Below are 17,667 nucleotides of genomic sequence, written 5' to 3' on the forward strand. Positions count from 1 at the left end.
ATTGTGATGTGCAAAACATGGCTCTTAAGGCAAAGGTGTGCTTTTTTGTTTGAAATGGAAGATGAGTCAATGAAACAAGGTGTCAAATATGAGTATCCTTTAGTTCTCTCTCTGTTACTAAAAGAAACAAGTAGGAGATAAACCATTTGAATTTAGCCTGAATTGCAACTAGTCTTAACTGGAAGATGACTGGATTTATTTATTTATTTATTTCCTTTTTTTTTTGTGTGTGTGTGTGTGTGAGGCAGGAGGGGGAGTGTGGTGTTGTGTGATTTTTGTTTTTTTGGTGGTGTGTTGTTTTTTGTTTGTGTGTTTGTTTTTTGTTTTTTTTTGGGGAGGGTTGTTGGTTTGTTTTTTTTTGTTGTGTTTTTTTTTTTTGTTGTTTGTTTTTTTTTGTTACACACTTGTATTAGCTGAGTGGAAGATTTGCATGCAGAACTCTTTAAACCTTGAAGAGGAAGTTGGCCCATTGAGCCAATGATGAATCTTCCCTCCTGTATTCTGAAATACCTGTGCAAATAGACAGTCTCCTTTACTTATATAAATATGTAAACTGATGCTATGTGTGTTTCAATTTTATGCACACAATTTAAAAATACTAATATCGGATAGTGTATTCTAATTGGCTATTTACTCTTAAAGCAGAAAACTTAATTATTTTAAAAGAGCATTGCAACATTTTATTGTTTTGTATTTATCCATGCTTATACTTGCACTGAAGGCTTGAAAATAATTGTAGGCAGTTACAATGGTATTTATTTATGATTAGAAAACACAAATACTTATATCTTGATGATGTGTGGTGAAACTAGATTGATAAGTATCTCTTACTTTGGAGAAACTGTTTCTAAGGCTATCTAATTTGATTAAGGATGACAAACACTGACAGGTGCTGAGCAATTGTACTGGGCATCATTTGTTTTTATTTTTATCTTTTTCTTTTCCCCTTTTAGTTTTATATTCTTTCCCCTTGTTATTCCCCTTATTATTATTATTGGTGGTGGTAGTAGTAGTAGTTTTGTGTTATACCTTAGTTACTGGACTGTTCTTATCTCAACCCGTTGGAGTTACATTCTTTTGATTCTCCTTCCCATCCCTCCGGGAGCAGGAGGAAGAAGAAGGGGGGGGGGAGTGAGCGAGCAGCCGCCCGATTCCGAGTTACTGGCTGGGCTTAAACCATGGCATAAATACAGAAGGAAAATCACCTCTTTCGTCCACCTGTTTTTGCTGTGTGCACACCAAGATGCGTTTTGCCCTCTTAGCTGCCAGGGCACACTGCTGGCTGCTACTGAGCCTGCAGTCAACCCAGCAGGACTGCTCTCTAGCCACTCCTCTCCCAATACATACCTGTGCCCGGTATTTCAACGCTTAAGCTTTTAATCTAGATGTTAATTCTCTTGCTTATGTTAGTGAATGTTGGATAAGTATGCCTGAAACCATTTCAACTCATGTTTATGGGTAAATGGACGTCAGTCAGATGGTTTCTGTAGTTACAAATGTAGTTATTAGGCCAGAAAAACTTAAATGAATAAAAGTTGGGAAAGATACCATCATTCCTTGTACTTTTGGGAACATATCAGGTTTGGGAAACTGAGGAACTACTATGGGACTTAATTTTTTTTTTTTTCTTTATAAACTGATACTGGATTCACTAAGCACTCTCATCTTATAGACCAGGGCAATGCTAGCAACAAAAATTAAATGCTTTTACTGGATTTGGCTGGGATGGAGTTAATTTTCCTCATAGCAGCCTGTATGGTGCTGTGTTTTGGATTTGTGACTAAAACAGTGTTGATATGGCCAGTGTCTTAGCTATTGCTGAGCAGTGCTTTCACAGTGTCAGGATTTTATCAAGTGAGTAAGGAGGGGGGGAGGAAGTTTGGGAAGCACAGGACAGCTATCCATAACATATGATATCGTGCTCAGCAGTAAAGCTGAGGAAGGGGTGAAATGTTTGTGGTTATGGCATTTGTCTTGCCAAATAACTGTTTTATTTGCTGAGGCCCTGCTTTCCAAAAAATATGATCTGTGTTTCCCTAAAACCAAACCAGAAATATTTCCAAGCTATTTGTGGATTTTCTGTGTTAATATGAAGAGCCATATCTGTTTAGTAGAGGCAGTAGAGCAGTAGAGGACCAATGCTGTTTAGGGGGGTGTGTGTGGTGGTGGTGTGCTTTTGGTGTGGGTTTTTTTTTTGGTGTGGTTTTTGTTTGTTTGTTTGTTTTGGTGGTTTTTTTTTTCAGTTTTGTTGTTTGGGTTTTTTTTTGTTGTGTGGTTTAAATGCAAATATATTTTAAATATAGTTTTAAGTATATAAGTATTTGTGCTACTGATCTTGTATTTTGCTTGCACATAGCAAATGTAATCAAATCGTGTTCACATACTCTAAAAGTTAATTTTTACTTCAGTTCTGCCATAAATCTTAATTTTGTGTACCTATGAGGAAAAAAAAATAAATTAGTTACCTAGCAGACAGTGAGAGTGCTCATCCTTCCTCTGTCACCATCTAGGTGTCCCCTGTGTCACACCGGGAAGCATGAAATCCTCAGCAGTTCAGCTGCTGTTGGATCCGCTTAAAAAGCATTTTGGGTAAGCTGAAGGTATACCTCCAGCTTGGAGGTTTGGTCTGTACCATTTCCACAAATTAGTAGATTGTGATGAGACTGCCAGACAAAGGAGAAGGACTTGAGGGTACTGGTGGATGAAGGAATGGACATAAGCTGGCAATGTGTGCTTGCAGACCAGAAAACCAAGCATATCTTGGGCTGCATCCAAAGGAACAGGGCCAGTATATCAAGGGAGGTGATTCTGTCCCTCTACTTCATTCTTGTGAGACACCACAAAGAGTACTGTGTCCAGCTCTGGAGTCCTCAATAAAGGAAGTATATGGACAGGCTGGACAATGTCCAGAGGAGGGCTGCAAAAATGATCAGAGGGATGGAACACCTCTACTATCAGGAAAGGCTAAGAGAGTTGGGGTTGTTCAGCCTGGAGAAGACAACATGCCAGGGAGACCTTATTGTGTCCTTTCAGATATTAAAAAGGGCCTGTAACAAAGATGGGGCCTGTTGTGAAAGGATGAGGGGGTAATGGTTTTCAATTACAAGAGAGGAGATTCAGGCTGGATGTGAGAATTTATTTATTTTTTTTCCAATTATGGTGATAAAATACTGGAGCAGGTTGCCCAGAGAGCAACTGTCAACTTGGAACCATGCAGTCGCTCCCTCACTCACCCCCTTCTTCCCTACCCCCACGCCCAGAGGGATGGGGAGGAGAATCGAAAGAATGTAAATCCCACTGGTTGAGATAAGAACAGTCCAGTAACTAAGGTTCAATAGAAAACTACTACTACCACCAATAATAATTATAATAATAAGGGAAATAAAAAGGAGTGAGAATATAACACTAAAAGGGAATGAAAAAAGAGGGAAAAAAAACAAACAACTCCCCCCCCAATAAACACAAGTGATGCACAATACAATTGCTCAGCACCCGCCAACCGATAACCAGCCCAAACTGAGCTGGGCCTTCCAGGTATCTCTCCCTCAGTTTCTGTATTGGGCATGATGTGCTGTGGTATGGAATACCCCTTTAGCTAGTTTGGCTCAGGTGTCCTGTCTCTGCTTCCTCCTGGCTTCCTCTGCCCCTCCTCAGTGGCAGAGCATGAGACCAAAAAGTCCTTGATCAGAGTAAGCATTACTTAGCAACGACTAAAACACTGGTGTGTTACCAGCACTGTTCCTAGACCAAAGTTGAAAACGCAGCACTGCACCAGCTGTTAGGAAGGAGATAAATAACTGTTACAGCTGAACCCAGGACAGTATCCACCCCTTATTCCACACCATTTACATCATGCGCAGGTCCCACTTTTAAATATACCACTGCTTTTTGTCTCTTTTGTCTGGGCTTGCCTGTAACAGGGCCATCTCTTTAATGTTTGCTGAGTTCATTCAGTCCATGATATCAGGCTCCATCTCTTGTAAGAGTCTTTCAGGGCAGGAGAGACGGTGTGTAGTGTTGGATTGTTGCCTGCTGATGAAGCCACTGAACTTGTCTGATCAAAGATAATTCTTTATTGGGGTGATGATTGGAAGGAAGTCGGGGTCAGTCAGTGGTGACGTGAGGAGAGTTCTGGAAGACTCCCGCTGCTGCTGGCTTTCCTATTACTTTATTCTTGATGATGATCATGACAACATGTTTCTTTATTTTTAAAAGCCCAGAGTGGTGGAGATGGGCATCTAGATGGTGGGCTATAGAAGTGTTATATAGCAGGCAACAGCATATAATTGAGTTCATTGGCTGTTTTCCCCTAAAATTATATCCCCTTGAGGTACACATCGGACTTCCCCATCTTCCCTCATTACCTACCAAGTATATCTGGGTCCCTGAGCAAAAGTAAACCCATGAGTGGGTTTGCTTTACCTGAAGCAGGAATAAACCAGACTGTCTTCCCCAGCAAATTCTTTATGTGCATCACAGGAACATTATCCCCTTCTACATTATGTAAAAGTTCTGACTGGGGTGGGCCAGCCCTGTTGGCAGATCCTCTGGTGTTGACCAACCAGGTGGCTTTTGGTAAATGTGTATCCCAATGTTTGAAAGTCCCACCACCCATTGCTCCCAGTGTAGTTTTTTAACAGCCCATTGTACCTTTGGAATTTCCCAGAGGCTGGTGCATGGTAGGGGATGTGATATACATACTCAGTGCTGTGCTCTTTGCCCCAAGTGTCTTTGAGGTTTTTCTGGAAATGAGTCCCATTGTTTGGCTCAAATGTCTCTGGGGTGCTGTGTTACCACAATATTTGTTTCTCAAGGCCCAGGATAGTGTTCTGGGCAGTGGTGTGGAGCACAGCGTATGTTTCCAGCTATTCGGTGGTTGCTTCTGCAGTAGTAAGCACATGGCACTTGACTTGGTAGGTTCGAGCTTATTGTGTAATTAGCACGGCCCACTTACTTTGCGTAGCATTGGTTGCATGATGTGTAGAGGAGACCCTGCTTTTGAACATCCAGCCCACCAGGGGTAATCGGGGTGCCAGGAGGAGCTGTGCTTCAGTGCCAGTCACTTCCAAAGCAGCTTGAACCCCTTCATAGTCTGCCTGTATCTCTTTTTCAGTTGGAGCTCAGCCAGCCTCATATCTTCTGTATCCCCAACTCCAAAAGCCGAGGGGTCAACCTCGAGTCTCCCCTGGACTCCCCTTATAACAGAGTCTCCAGGTAGGACCATTGTCCCTGGCTGCGGTGTTGAGTACATTTTTCACATCGTGCCCAATCCGGACCAGGTCCAGACTGGTCCAAGGGCTACTGCATGAACTTTCTCTCGTTTAGTTTGTTCAAAGGCTTTTTGTTGTTCAGGGTCCAATTGTAATCGTTCTTCTCATGGTACACGTGATAGAGAGGTGTCCTGTGTTCACCTGTAGCAGTTATTTTTCTCCTTCTTGGTTTCTGGTACAGTGCTGTGTTTTCAACTTTAGTCTTAGAACAGTGCTGATAACACACACCGATGTTTTTAGTTGTTGCAAAGTAATGTTTACTCCGATGAAGGACTTTTCAGTTTCTCATGCTCTGCCAGTGGGAGGGGCACGGGAACCTGGGAGGAAGCAGAGACAGGACTCCTGATCCAAAGTAGCCAAAGGGGTATTCTGTACCACAGCATGTCATGCCTTGTATGGAAACTGGGGGGGAGTTACCTGTTAGGCCCAGACTGCTGCTCAGAACCCCACATCACCTAAGAAAGCTTTTTTTTTTTTTTCTCTTATTAGTTGGTGGAGATGTTGTTATCTTGTTGATCATGTCTGTGGGGATCTGATGACATCCATCTTGCCTTTTTATTCCCAAAAACTTAATGTCCTGTGCAGGTCCCTTGACCTTAATCCATTTTAATGGCCTTCTGAAGGCTTAGGACTATTTTCTTGCTTCTTCCCAAAACATTCTTCAGTTGTATTGCCCACACAGTAATGTCCTCAATGTATTGCAGGTGTTCTGGAGCTTGCCCTTGTTCCAGTGTAGTCTGGATCAGTCCAAGGCAGATGGTAGGGCTATGTTTCCACCCCTGGGGCAGTCGGTTCCAAGTGTACTGGTCACCTCTCCAAGCAAAAACAAACTGTGGCCTGCACTCTGCTGCCAAAGGGATTTAGAAAAATGCGTTGACAGTATCAGTCGTGGCATCCCACTTGGCTGCCTTGGACTCCAGTTCATACTGAAGTTCTAGCATGTCCGGTACAGCAGCACTCAATGGTGGTGTGACTTCATTCAGGTCACGATAGTCTACTGTTAGTCTCCACTCTCCGTTAGACCTTTGCACTGGCCATACGGGGCTATTAAAGGGTGAGCGGGTCCTACTGATCACTCCTTGGCTCTCCAGTCTACGCATCAGCTCATGGATGGGAATCAGGGAGTCTCAGTTGGTGTGATATTGCCACCAGCCCACTGTTGTGGTCGTGATTGGCATGCTTCCAGAGGCTGAGGACTCGTTTGTCTCTTGCAATTGCTTTGTAAAGTCCGCCTTTCCTAGCAAGTGATCCTAGCTACTTGGCTTCCCTACCTTCTAGTTTGTGATCATTGGCCCCATTGTCCCAGCATCAGAGCAATCAGGTGACATTGTGCTCCCTTGAAGACAGCTGAAATCTTTTCTCTTATTCCACACCTCAGTCAAGGTCATTGATCAAGAACTTATCTCTTCCTCTGTTTCCTGTTGTAATTCTTCTCGTTCAAATGTCACCCCCTCTAGTCTGTGCATTGAGTCTTGATCTTCCTTAACTGTACAAGTTGCTTTTCCTACTTTTCGGTTGCTTTTCCCTTTGCTTATAGGGGCAACTCATACTGGCATGGATTTGTCCTTTGGTTTAGCTGCAGTGCCTGCTACTGGGTTGCAGTGCTGCAGTGTCTGTCATTGGGGTTAGGGTAGCTGCTGTGCTTGTTGCTTGGGATGCAGCAGCCACGTTGTCTTTTGCTTTGTGGTCAGATCCAGGGACATATTTTTCCTTGTCCTTACAGAGCAGGGTTCTGTAGGCATAGGCCAAACCCCAGCAAGTTGTCATGATTTGTGCCTCTCTGGTATTGCCATGATGACAGCACGCCTTATCTAAGTGTTCTACTAGTTTTTCTGGATTTTACACTTGGTCAGTGGTGAAAGTACTGGAGGAACCCACTGGCCTAGGAGCTTGCCAATATGATCCCACACACCCTGGCTCTCAGGACTGTCCAGCCTTGGAGAAGATCTCTTGGTGATATTATTAGTGGTTTAACCTTAGATAAGTCTCAAGATAAATCCTGCTTAGTTTCCAAGATGGGATCGGGTGTTCTCAAGGTGGGATGGCCATGGGTAAATCACGTGCAGTATTTGTGGAAACATGCAGGTTCCCAGCAAAAAGCAGCAGGCTGGTGTCATGGTTTAAGCCCAGCCAGCAACCCAGAACCATGCAGCTGCTCGCTCCCCCTTTCTCCTCCCCCCACTCCCAGAGGGATGGGGAAGAGAATCAAAAGAATGTAACTCCCACGGGTTGAGATAAGAACAGTCCAGTAACTAAGGTATAACACAAAACCACTACTGCTACCACCAATAATAATAATGATAAGGGAAATAACAAGGGAAGAGAATACAACCGCTCACCACCCACTGACTGATACCCAGCCCGACCCAAGCAGAGATCTGGGCCTTCTGGGTAACTGCCCCCAGTTCATATACTGGGCATGATGTGCTGTGGTATGGAATACCTCTTTGGCTAGTTTGGATCAGGTGTCTTATCTCTGCTTCCTCCCAGCTTCCCCTCTTCTCTGGCAGAGCATGAGACTCAGAAAGCCCTTGGTCAGAGTAAACATTCTGACCAGCAACTAAAAACATTGGTGTTATCAGTTCTGCTCCCAGGCTGAAAGTAAAAACCACAGCACTGCACCAGCTACTAAGAAGGAGAAAAATGACTGCTACTACAGAACCCAGGACAGTATCCACCCCTTCTTCCATACCATTCATGTTATGCTCAGATCCCCCATTTTTCAAAATACCATCATTCTTGTCTCATTTATATATATACACACACACATACACACACAAAGAGAGAAATATCATTCCTTAGTGCATGGACCAATCCCTATAAAGCTGCTGAGTTCGTCCGGTCCATGATGTTGGGCTCTATCTCTTGTAATAGTCTTTCAGAGCAGGAGAGACTGTGTGCAGTGTTGGATTGTTGCCTGCTGATGACACTGCGGAACTCACCTGGTTACTGCTGAGTTGTTTATCTGGTTTCGTGAACTTATTTTGTTTTTTGGAATGATGGTCCGAGGGAAGTCAGGGCCAGTCGCTGGTGACCTGAAGACGTCTAGTTGGTGGGCTATAAAAGTGCTACATACCAGGCAACAGCATATAATTGAGTTCATTGGCTGTTTTCCCCTAAAATTATATCCCCTTGAGGTACACATTGGACTTCCCCATCTTCCCTCATTACCCACCAAGTATATCCAGGTCCCTGAGCAAAAGCAATCCCATGAGTGGGTTTGCCTTTACCTGAAGCAGGAATAACCCAGACTGTTTTCCCCAGCAAATTCTTTATGTGTACCACAGGAACATTATCCCCTTCTACAATATGTAAAAGTTCTGACTGGGGTGGGCCAGCCCTGTTGGCAGATCCTCTGGTGTTGACCAACCAGATGGCTTTTGCTGAATGTGTATCCCAGTGTTTGAAAGTTCCCCCACCCATTGCTCTCAGTGTAGTTTTTAACAGCCCATTGTACCGTTTGATTTTCCCAGAGGCTGGTGCATGGTAGGGGATGTGATATACATACTCAGTGCTGTGGTTTTTCCCGAAGTGTCTTTGAGGTTTTTCTGGAAATGAGTCCCACTGTCTGGCTCAAACCTCTCTGGGATGACGTGTTGCCACAATATTTGTTTCTCAAGGCCCAGGATAGTGTTCTGGGCAGTGGTGTGGAGCACAGCGTATGTTTCCAGCTATTCGGTGGTTGTTTCTGCAGTAGTAAGCACATGGCACTTGCCTTGGTAGGTTGGTGGGAGTGTGATATAATCAATCTTCAAGGCCTCCCCATATTTATACTTCAGCCATCGTCCTCCGTACCAAAGAGGCTTTAACCACTTGGCTTCCTTAGTTGCAGCACGTTTCACATTTGTGAATAACCTGGGCAATAGTGTCCATTGTTAAATCCACCCCTTTATCACAAGCCCATCTGTATGTTGCATCTCTGCCCTGATGGCCTGAAGTGTCATGGGCCCACCAGGCTAAAAATAATTCACCCTTATGTTGCCAATCTAAGTCCTTCTGGGCCACTTCAGTCTTAGCAGCTTTATCCACTTGTTGGTTGTTCTGGTGTTCCTCAGTGGCCTGACTCTTGGGTACATGAGCATCTGTATGGCGTACCTTCACCACCTGGTTGTTTACCCGGGCAGTGATTTCTTATCACAGTGCAGCAGTACTGATGGGTTTACCTCGGTGTTGCCAGTTGCTCTACTTCCATTGTTGGAACCACCCCCACGGTCCATCAGTCTGCAGTATTGCCCACTTTTCTCATTCAGCAATGTCCAAGGCTAGCTGGATGGCTTTCACCTCAGCAAACTGACTCAATTCACCCTCTCCTTCAGCAGTTTCTACAACTTGTCGTTGGAGACTCCATACAACTACCTTCCATCTCCGATGCTTTCAAAGCACTGGAGGGGCCCAGTGGCCTTGATACTTGCCCATACTCTCCCACACCGCCTGCCACTCATGGCTGTCCATCCTCAGGGAAAATCTCTTGGTGGTCCTTCTATATCATCATCTAAGCCTAGACAAGACTTGAGCTGGACTTTGCTTAGCTTCCATGATCGGACAAAATCGGGTGTTCTCAGGGTTGTCACACCATAGGCAAAACATAGAGAGCATATGCAGTAACAAGCTCGTTCACAGCAAAAGGAGCAGGGTGCTTTCAAGGACATTGAAAAGATATTCAGGATCTTTAAATCTTCCGGAATCTACTCCCAATGTAAATAGTCTGATGGGAGAGCAGAGAGTGTTAGATAATGTCTCCTTCATTGGCTGATTACCTGAGGAGGGAAACAAAATGTGTAATTGCTAAACACTTCCATTATATACCTTCTGAAGTATAGAGGTGATGACCACACTGGGAATGCAAGCCAGATTAGTTTCATGATCAATGAGTCTATTGTATTACAAGTCACTATCATAAAGTACAACAAAACAAGAAACTTAGCCCAGGCCCCCCAGATGACAAACAGTAAACCAGCAAATGCTGGCTGTAAGTAACGTATGACATTCTCAAACTCTAAGATCAAGAGCAACAACTTTGAGAGCCATTAAATCAGCATTGTAACAAGTGACTATTAATCAAAAAAAAATGAATGCTTATCACAAATGCGATTAGACACACTCTGGTCAGATCTGTCATTATCTCAACCCTTCAAGCCCCACGTTCGGCACCATAAAGAACTGTCATGGTTTAAGCCCAACCATGCAGCTGCTCACTCACTCCCGCCCCCTTTCTCCCCCCCTGCTCCCGGAGGGATGGGGAGGAGAATTGAAAGAATGCAACTCCCACAGGTTGGGATAAGAGCAGTCCAGTGACTAAAGTATAACACAAAACCACTACTGCTGCCACCAATAATAATAATGATAAGGGAAATAACAAGGGAAGAGAATACAACTGGTCACCACCTGCCAACCGATACCCACCCTGACCCAAGCAGTGGTCCTGACCTTCTGGGTAACTGCCCCCAGTTTCTATGCTGGTCATGACGTGCTGTGGTATGGAATATCTCTTTGGCCAGTTTGTGTGTCATGTGTCCTGTCTGCTTCCTCCCTGGCAGAGCATGAGACTCAGAAACTCTGACCAAGGAGGACCAAGAGATTTTCCCCGAGGCTGGTCAGTCGTGAGTTGCAGGGTGTGTGGGACAGTATGGGCGAGTACCTACTCCACTGGGCCCCTCCTGTGCTTTGGAAGCGTTGGAGATGGAAGGCAGCTGTAAGAAGTCCCCAGCTGACACGTTGCAGTAACTTCTGAAGGGAAGGGTGTATTATTTTGAGCCTGGTGGGCCCATGACACTACAGGCCATCAGGGCAGAGCTGCAACATATAGATGGACTCATGATTGACGGGTGGACTTAGCAATGGACACTATTGCCCAGGTTATTCATGAGTGTGAAACGTGCTGTTATTAAGTAAGTTATTAAGTATTGGGGTTGCTCTTTATGTGCGGGAGCAACTACAATGCACCGAGTTCTGTCCAGGGACAAATGACGAGCGAGTTGAGAGTCTGTGGGTGAGAATTAAGGGGCAGGCTGGCAGGGGGGATACTGTTGTAGGTGTCTGTTACAGACCACCAGATCAGGGTGAGGAAGTTGACGAGGCCTTCTACAGGCAGCTGAGAGCGGCCTCACAGTCACAGGCCGTGGTCATAGTGGGGGATTTTAACTTCCCTGATGTTTGCTGGAAGGACCACTCGGCAACCCAGCCACAGTCCAGGAGGTTCCTCCAGTGTATGGATGATAACTTCCTCCTGCAAATGGTGGATGAGCCAACCAGGAGAGGAGCGCTGCTGGATCTCATCCTCACTAACAAGGAGGATCTGGTTGAAGCAGTAAGGGTTGAGGGCTGCCTTGGTGGCAGCAACCACGAGATGGTGGAATTCAGGATCTTGTGTGGTAGGACTAGTAGAATACCAAGTAGAATTGCAACCCCGGACTTTAACAGGGCAAACTTTAGCCTTTTCAAGCAATTGCTAGGGGAAATCCCATGGGCAAGGCTGCTTGAAGGTAAAGGGGCCCAAGATAGTTGGTTGACATTCAAGGATTGCTTTTTCCGAGCTCAAGATCGGAGCATCCCAACACGTCAAGGAAGAGGGCCAGGAGACCTGCGTGGCTAAATAGGGAATTGCTGGGTATGCTCAAGTGGAAGAGGAGAGTTTACAGGTCATGGAAGGAGGGGCTGGCCACTTGGGAGGAATATAAGGCTGCTGCTAGAGGATGTAGGAAGGCAGCTAGGATGACTAAGGCCTCCTTAGAATTAAACCTGGCGAGAAGGGTCAAGGACAGCAAAAAGAGCTTTTTCAAATACATGGCAGACAAAACTAACACCAGAGGCAATGTAGGCCCACTGATGAACGGGATGGGTGCCCTGGTGACAGAAGATACAGAGATGGCAGAGTTACTGAATGCCTTCTTTGTCTCTGTCTACTCTGCTGCAGGCAGTCCTGAAGAGCCCTGTACCCCTGAGACCTTAGATGAAGTCAGGTCAACGGAGCGGTTTGCCTTAGTCGATGAGGAATGGGTTAGAGACCAGTTGAGCAATCTGGACATCCATAAATCCATGGGTCCAGATGGGATGCACCCGCGGGTGCTGAGGGAACTGGCAGAAGTCATTGCTAGACCACTCTCCATCATCTTTACCAAGTCTTGGGAAACGGGAGAGGTGCTTGAGGACTGGAGGAAAGCAAATGTCACTCCAGTCTTCAAAAAGGGCAAGAAGGAGGATCAGGGTAACTATAGACCGGTCAGCCTCACCTCCATCCCTGGGAAAGTGATGGAACACCTTATCCTTGGTGCCATCTTAAGGCATATCAAGGATAAGAGGGTTATGAGGGGCAGTCAACATGGCTTCATCAAGGGGAAATCATGTTTGACCAATCTCTTAGCCTTTTATGAGGAAATAACACGGTGGATGGATGACGGCAGAGTGGTGGATGTGGTCTACCTTGACTTCAGCAAAGCATTTGACACAGTCTCCCACAGCATCCTCACAGCTAAATTGAGGAAGTGTGGACTGGATGATCAGGTAGTGAGGTGGACTGTGAACCGGCTGAAGGAGAGAAGCCAGAGAGTTGTAGTCTATGGGGTGGAGTCTAGTTGGAGGCCTGTAACTAGTGGAGTGCCTCAAGGGTCAGTACTGGGACCAGTATTATTTAATATATTCAGCAACGATTTAGATGAGGGAATTGAGTGTACTATCAGCAAGTTTGCTGATGACACTAAGCTGGGAGGAGTGGCTGACACGCCAGAAGGCTGTGCTGCCATCCAGCGAGACCTGGACAGGCTGGAGAGTTGGGCAGGGAATAACTTGATGAAATATAACAAGGGAAAGTGTAGAGTCCTGCATCTGGGCAGGAACAACCCCAGGTTCCAGTATAGGTTGGGAAACGACCTGTTAGAGAGCAGTGTAGGGGAGAGGGACCTGGGGGTCCTAGTGGACGACAGGATGACCATGAGCCAACACTGTGCCCTTGTGGCCAAGAAGGCCAATGGCATCCTGGGGTGTATTAGAAGGGGGGTGGTTAGTAGTTCGAGAGAGGTCCTCCTTCCCCTCTACTCTGCCCTGGTGAGACTGCATCTGGAATATTGTGTCCAGTTCTGGGCCCCTCAGTTCAAGAAGGACAGGGAGCTGCTGGAGAGAGTCCAGTGCAGGGCAACAAAGATGATTAAGGGAGTGGAGCATCTCCCTTATGAAGAAAGACTGAGGGAGCTGGGTCTCTGTAGTTTGGAGAAGAGGAGACTGAGGGGTGACCTTATAAGTGTCTATAAATATATAAAGGGGGAGTGTCACGAGGATGGAGCCAGGCTCTACTCAGTGGCAAACAATGATAGGACAAGGGGTAATGGGTACAAACTGGAACACAAGAGGTTCCACTTAAACTTGAGAAGAAACTTCTTCTCAGTGAGGGTGACAGAACCCTGGAACAGGCTGCCCAGGGAGGTTGTGGAGTCTCCTTCTCTGGAGACATTCAAAACCCGCCTGGACACATTCCTGTGTAACATTATCTAGGTGTTCCTGCTCTGGCAGGGGGATTGGACTAGATGATCTTTCGAGGTCCCTTCCAATCTCTAGCATACTGTGATACTGTGATACTGTGTGAAGCCAAACTGTTAAAGCCTCTTTGGTATGGAGGATGATGGCTGAAGTACAATATGAGGAGGCCTGGCAAATTGCCTACCTCACGCTGTCTGTACTGATCTGAAAGAGTGTTACAAGAAATGGAGCCCGACATCATGGACCAAATGGACTCAGCAGCTTTATAGGGATTGGTCCATGCACTAAGGAATGATCTCTCTCTCTGTGTGGACGTATATATACATGTATATATATGATATAAGAGTGATGGTCTATTGAAAATGTGGGATCTCAGTATGACATGAATGATATGGAATAAGGGGTGGATACTGTCTTGGGTTCAGCAGTAGCAGTCATTTTTCTCCTTCTTAGTAGCTGGTGCAGTGCTGTGGTTTTGACTTTGAGCCTGGGAACAGCACTGATAACACCAATGTTTTTAGTTGCTGGTCAGAATATTTACTCTGACCAAGGGCTTTCTGAGTCTCATGCTCTGCCAGGGAGGAGGGGAAGCCGGGAGGAAGCAGAGGTAGGACACCTCACCCAAACTGCCCAAGGAGATATTCCATACCGCAGCACGTCATGCCCAGTATATAAACTGGGGGCAGTTACCCAGAAGGCCCAGATCTCTGCTCGGGTCGGGCTGGGTATCAGTCAGTGGGTGGTGAGCGGTTGTATTGTCATCCCTTGTTATTACCCTTATCATTATTATTATTATTATTGGTGGTAGCAGCAGTGGTTTGTGTTATACCTTAGTTACTGGACTGTTCTTACTGTTCTTATCTCAGCCCGTGGGAGTTACATTCTTTTGATTCTCTTCCCCATCCCTCCGTGAGCGGGGGGGGAAGGAAGGGGGGGAAGGGGCTTTTAACCCGAACTGTTGTATGATTTAATGGTATAGTCTATGCGAAATTCCCAACAAGCAGATCTTAATTTTAAATTATTAAACATTCAGAATGTTAACTTAAAAAATATTACTTGTGTTTTGTGTAAAGTAGAAAGATGCAAAAAAAATTAAAGGAATCAGTGACTCTCAATTAAGAAATATGAGCCAAATTTTAATTAAAGCTTATTTCATAAATTTCTGAGTTTGAAGTTTGTGGTACTGTAATTGTTATATTATTTGGCTTTCTAACAAATTTGTGTATTGATTGTATATTGCTGCTTATCATAATGTCCTGAAGGTTGTCCCAGCAATATAATTTTTGTTTCTTACTCTATGACTTTTTGTGATAGAACATCTCACAGTAATTCTCTCAAGTTAGTTGTTCTTTAGAACTTTATCTTCAGGAATGGAAATTTATGCTTATAACTTTAAATATGCAATGGTATTTGTAGATATATTGGAGTGTATATTTTGTTTTAGTTATTAATTTAGTTATTAACTCATTGTAATATTTTGTTTTTCTACTTCCATTTTCTTATTCTTCTTCAAAGTAAAAGTTTTAATTCAGTGTTGCCTCAGTTATTACTGTGTTGCTGCTGTTTTGATATTGAACTGGTCCTTGTAGGAAGCACTTTGCAAATACCATAACCACTTGACAGTTTTCTTCCCTGCACTGAACAAGCTGTCTGCTTTGTGCAGGAAAGTCATACTTGTGTCCAGTAGCTGAAGTATGTTTTTATTTGTCTTGCAGGCACAGGAGAGAGTGGCAAAAGCACGTTCATCAAACAAATGAGAATCATTCATGGATCAGGTTACTCTGATGAAGACAAAAGGGGCTTTACAAAATTGGTGTACCAGAATATATTTACAGCAGTGCAGGCCATGATCAGAGCCATGGATACCCTCAAAATCCCATACAAGTATGAATATAATAAGGTGAGATTTTTGTTTCCATAGTTGAAACTTTTCCTCTTATCTTTAGGAAATATACTAAAGGTCTCTAAAAATTATACATCATGTACAAATTATATTTTACCTGAAGTTTAGAAGACAAGGGGTTCTTCCAGTCCTGCCTCTAGTTCTCTGCCCTTTGCACTCCTCTGACAACATAGGTGCTGTTCTTAAGATGTCAGGGGGACTTCTCAAAGTGAGAGGGTAAGTCTGGCCTGGTGTTTGCCAGTGACTTCAGTTATATTTTTTTCCTTCTTCCCAGTCCATATTCTGGCCAGAGCACAGTTGGGTAGTAGTGGTACAAACCAGAAAAATGGCTTAAGGTTTTCCATTAATATTATGGGGGGGGGGGGGAGGAAATTATTAGGAAAATAGGTGGGGATATCCGCTTGTGTGTGAGTATATTATGAAATAACACTTTTGATGCAAGGGCTTAGAATAAGCAAATTCTTTTGAAAGTGATGATGTGATTGAAATTTAGAAAGAGAAAATGCATTTAAAGCATTTTGTAAGGTTTATCTTTGATTAGCCTAACTTCTTTCCATATTTTTCCATACAGAAATTGAAATCAAATTTATAACTGGGATAATGAGTATTAAAAAGGAAGATTGCACGTGTATTTCAGCTTCATGTTTTTGCTGTATGTAAAGCACTGAATTTCCTAACAAGCAGACTTGAAAAGTTAGTTGATTCTGAAGTGCACATTTTTCTTCAGAATTGGTATTGACTGTAATTTTGCTGTAGTATATGAAAGTCCTAATCATAAATCAGTAAATAATTTCCTTATACTACAAAGTATATAATCTATAGTTATTCTTTAAATTGAGTGTTGAATTTATATAGCATTTTTATATAAAGTGAATTAGTTAAATGTGGCATAGCTGTATATCCTTTCTAATTAGAGCTGTTCGCTTTCTCTATATAAAAATGACTGAAACTGAGCAAGTCTATCTTTGTGCTCAGCTACTTCAGAACCATTCCCATCAGTTCTAATAGAGGCCTATATAGAGCTGTGGAGTAAAGTAAAACTTGCCAAACTTGTCAGGTTCTAGATGTAATTCCTTTAAAAAATAAAGGATTTTTTTATAATTCAGGGGAATTGAGAAATGCAAACTTGTCTCCCTCCCCCCCCCCCCCTTTTTTTTTTCTTGAGCAGTTTATAAAAGAAAGCCTTAGGTGGCTGTTCTGAAAGAGAAAAATAACTATTACAGCTGAACCCAGGACAACACCTCACCCTAGACAAGGTTGTTCAAAGCCCCATCCAACCTTTGAATGCTTTCAGGGACAGGGCAGCCACAGCTTCTCTGAGCAACTTGTTCCAATGTCTCACCACCCTCATAATAAAGAATTTCTTCCTAATGTCTAATCTAAATCTCCCCTCTTTCAGTTTAAAACCATTACCCCTTGTTTTACCGCTACAGGCCCTTGTAAAAAGTCCTTCTTCAGATTTTTTGTAGGCCCCCTTTAGGTATTGGAATACTGTGAAGGTCTCCCTCGAGTCTTCTCTTCTCCAGGCTGAACAAGTTCAACTTTCTCAGCCTGTCTCCATAGGAGAAATGCTCCAGCCATCGGAACATGTTTGTGGCCTTCCTCTGGACTCACTTGAGCAGACCAATGTCCCTCTTGTGTTGGGGGACCCAGAGCTGAATGCAGTACTCCATGTGGGGTCTCACAAGGGCAGAGTAGAAGGGGAGAATCACCTCCCTCAACCTGCTGGCCATGTTCCTTTTGATACAGCCCTGGATATGGTTCGGTTTCTGGGCTGCAAGCTCACACTGCTGGCTCATATTGAGCTTCTCATCAACCAATGCTCTCAAATCCTCCTCAGGGCTGCTCTCAATCCAGTATCCGCTCAGCATGTAGTTGTGCTTGAGATTGCCATGAGCCAGGTACAGGACCTTGCACTTGGCCTTGTTGAACTTCATGGGGTTTGTGTTGGCCCACCTCTTGAGCCTGTCAAGGTCCCTCTGGATGGCATCACTTCTCTTCAGTGTGTTGACTGCACCACACAGC

The 17,667-nt window shown here is 44.3% G+C and overlaps 1 protein-coding gene across 1 annotated transcript in view; it reads left to right on the forward strand.

Moving 5' to 3' along the window:
• The window catches only part of LOC133283090 (guanine nucleotide-binding protein G(q) subunit alpha-like), a 133,278-nt gene that overhangs the window by 4,070 nt on the left and 111,541 nt on the right, over nucleotides 1–17,667 (forward strand). The window contains exon 2 of the mRNA XM_061479575.1: nucleotides 15,455–15,639. Within this exon, the coding sequence (XP_061335559.1) occupies nucleotides 15,455–15,639 (185 nt within the window). The remainder of the gene's footprint in view (nucleotides 1–15,454; nucleotides 15,640–17,667) is intronic.

This window comes from Pezoporus flaviventris, unplaced genomic scaffold (assembly GCF_033815535.1).
Source record: "Pezoporus flaviventris isolate CSIRO_AGI_PZ_B2104156 unplaced genomic scaffold, CSIRO_AGI_Pfla_v1 ptg000153l, whole genome shotgun sequence".
Lineage (NCBI taxonomy): Eukaryota > Metazoa > Chordata > Aves > Psittaciformes > Psittacidae > Pezoporus > Pezoporus flaviventris.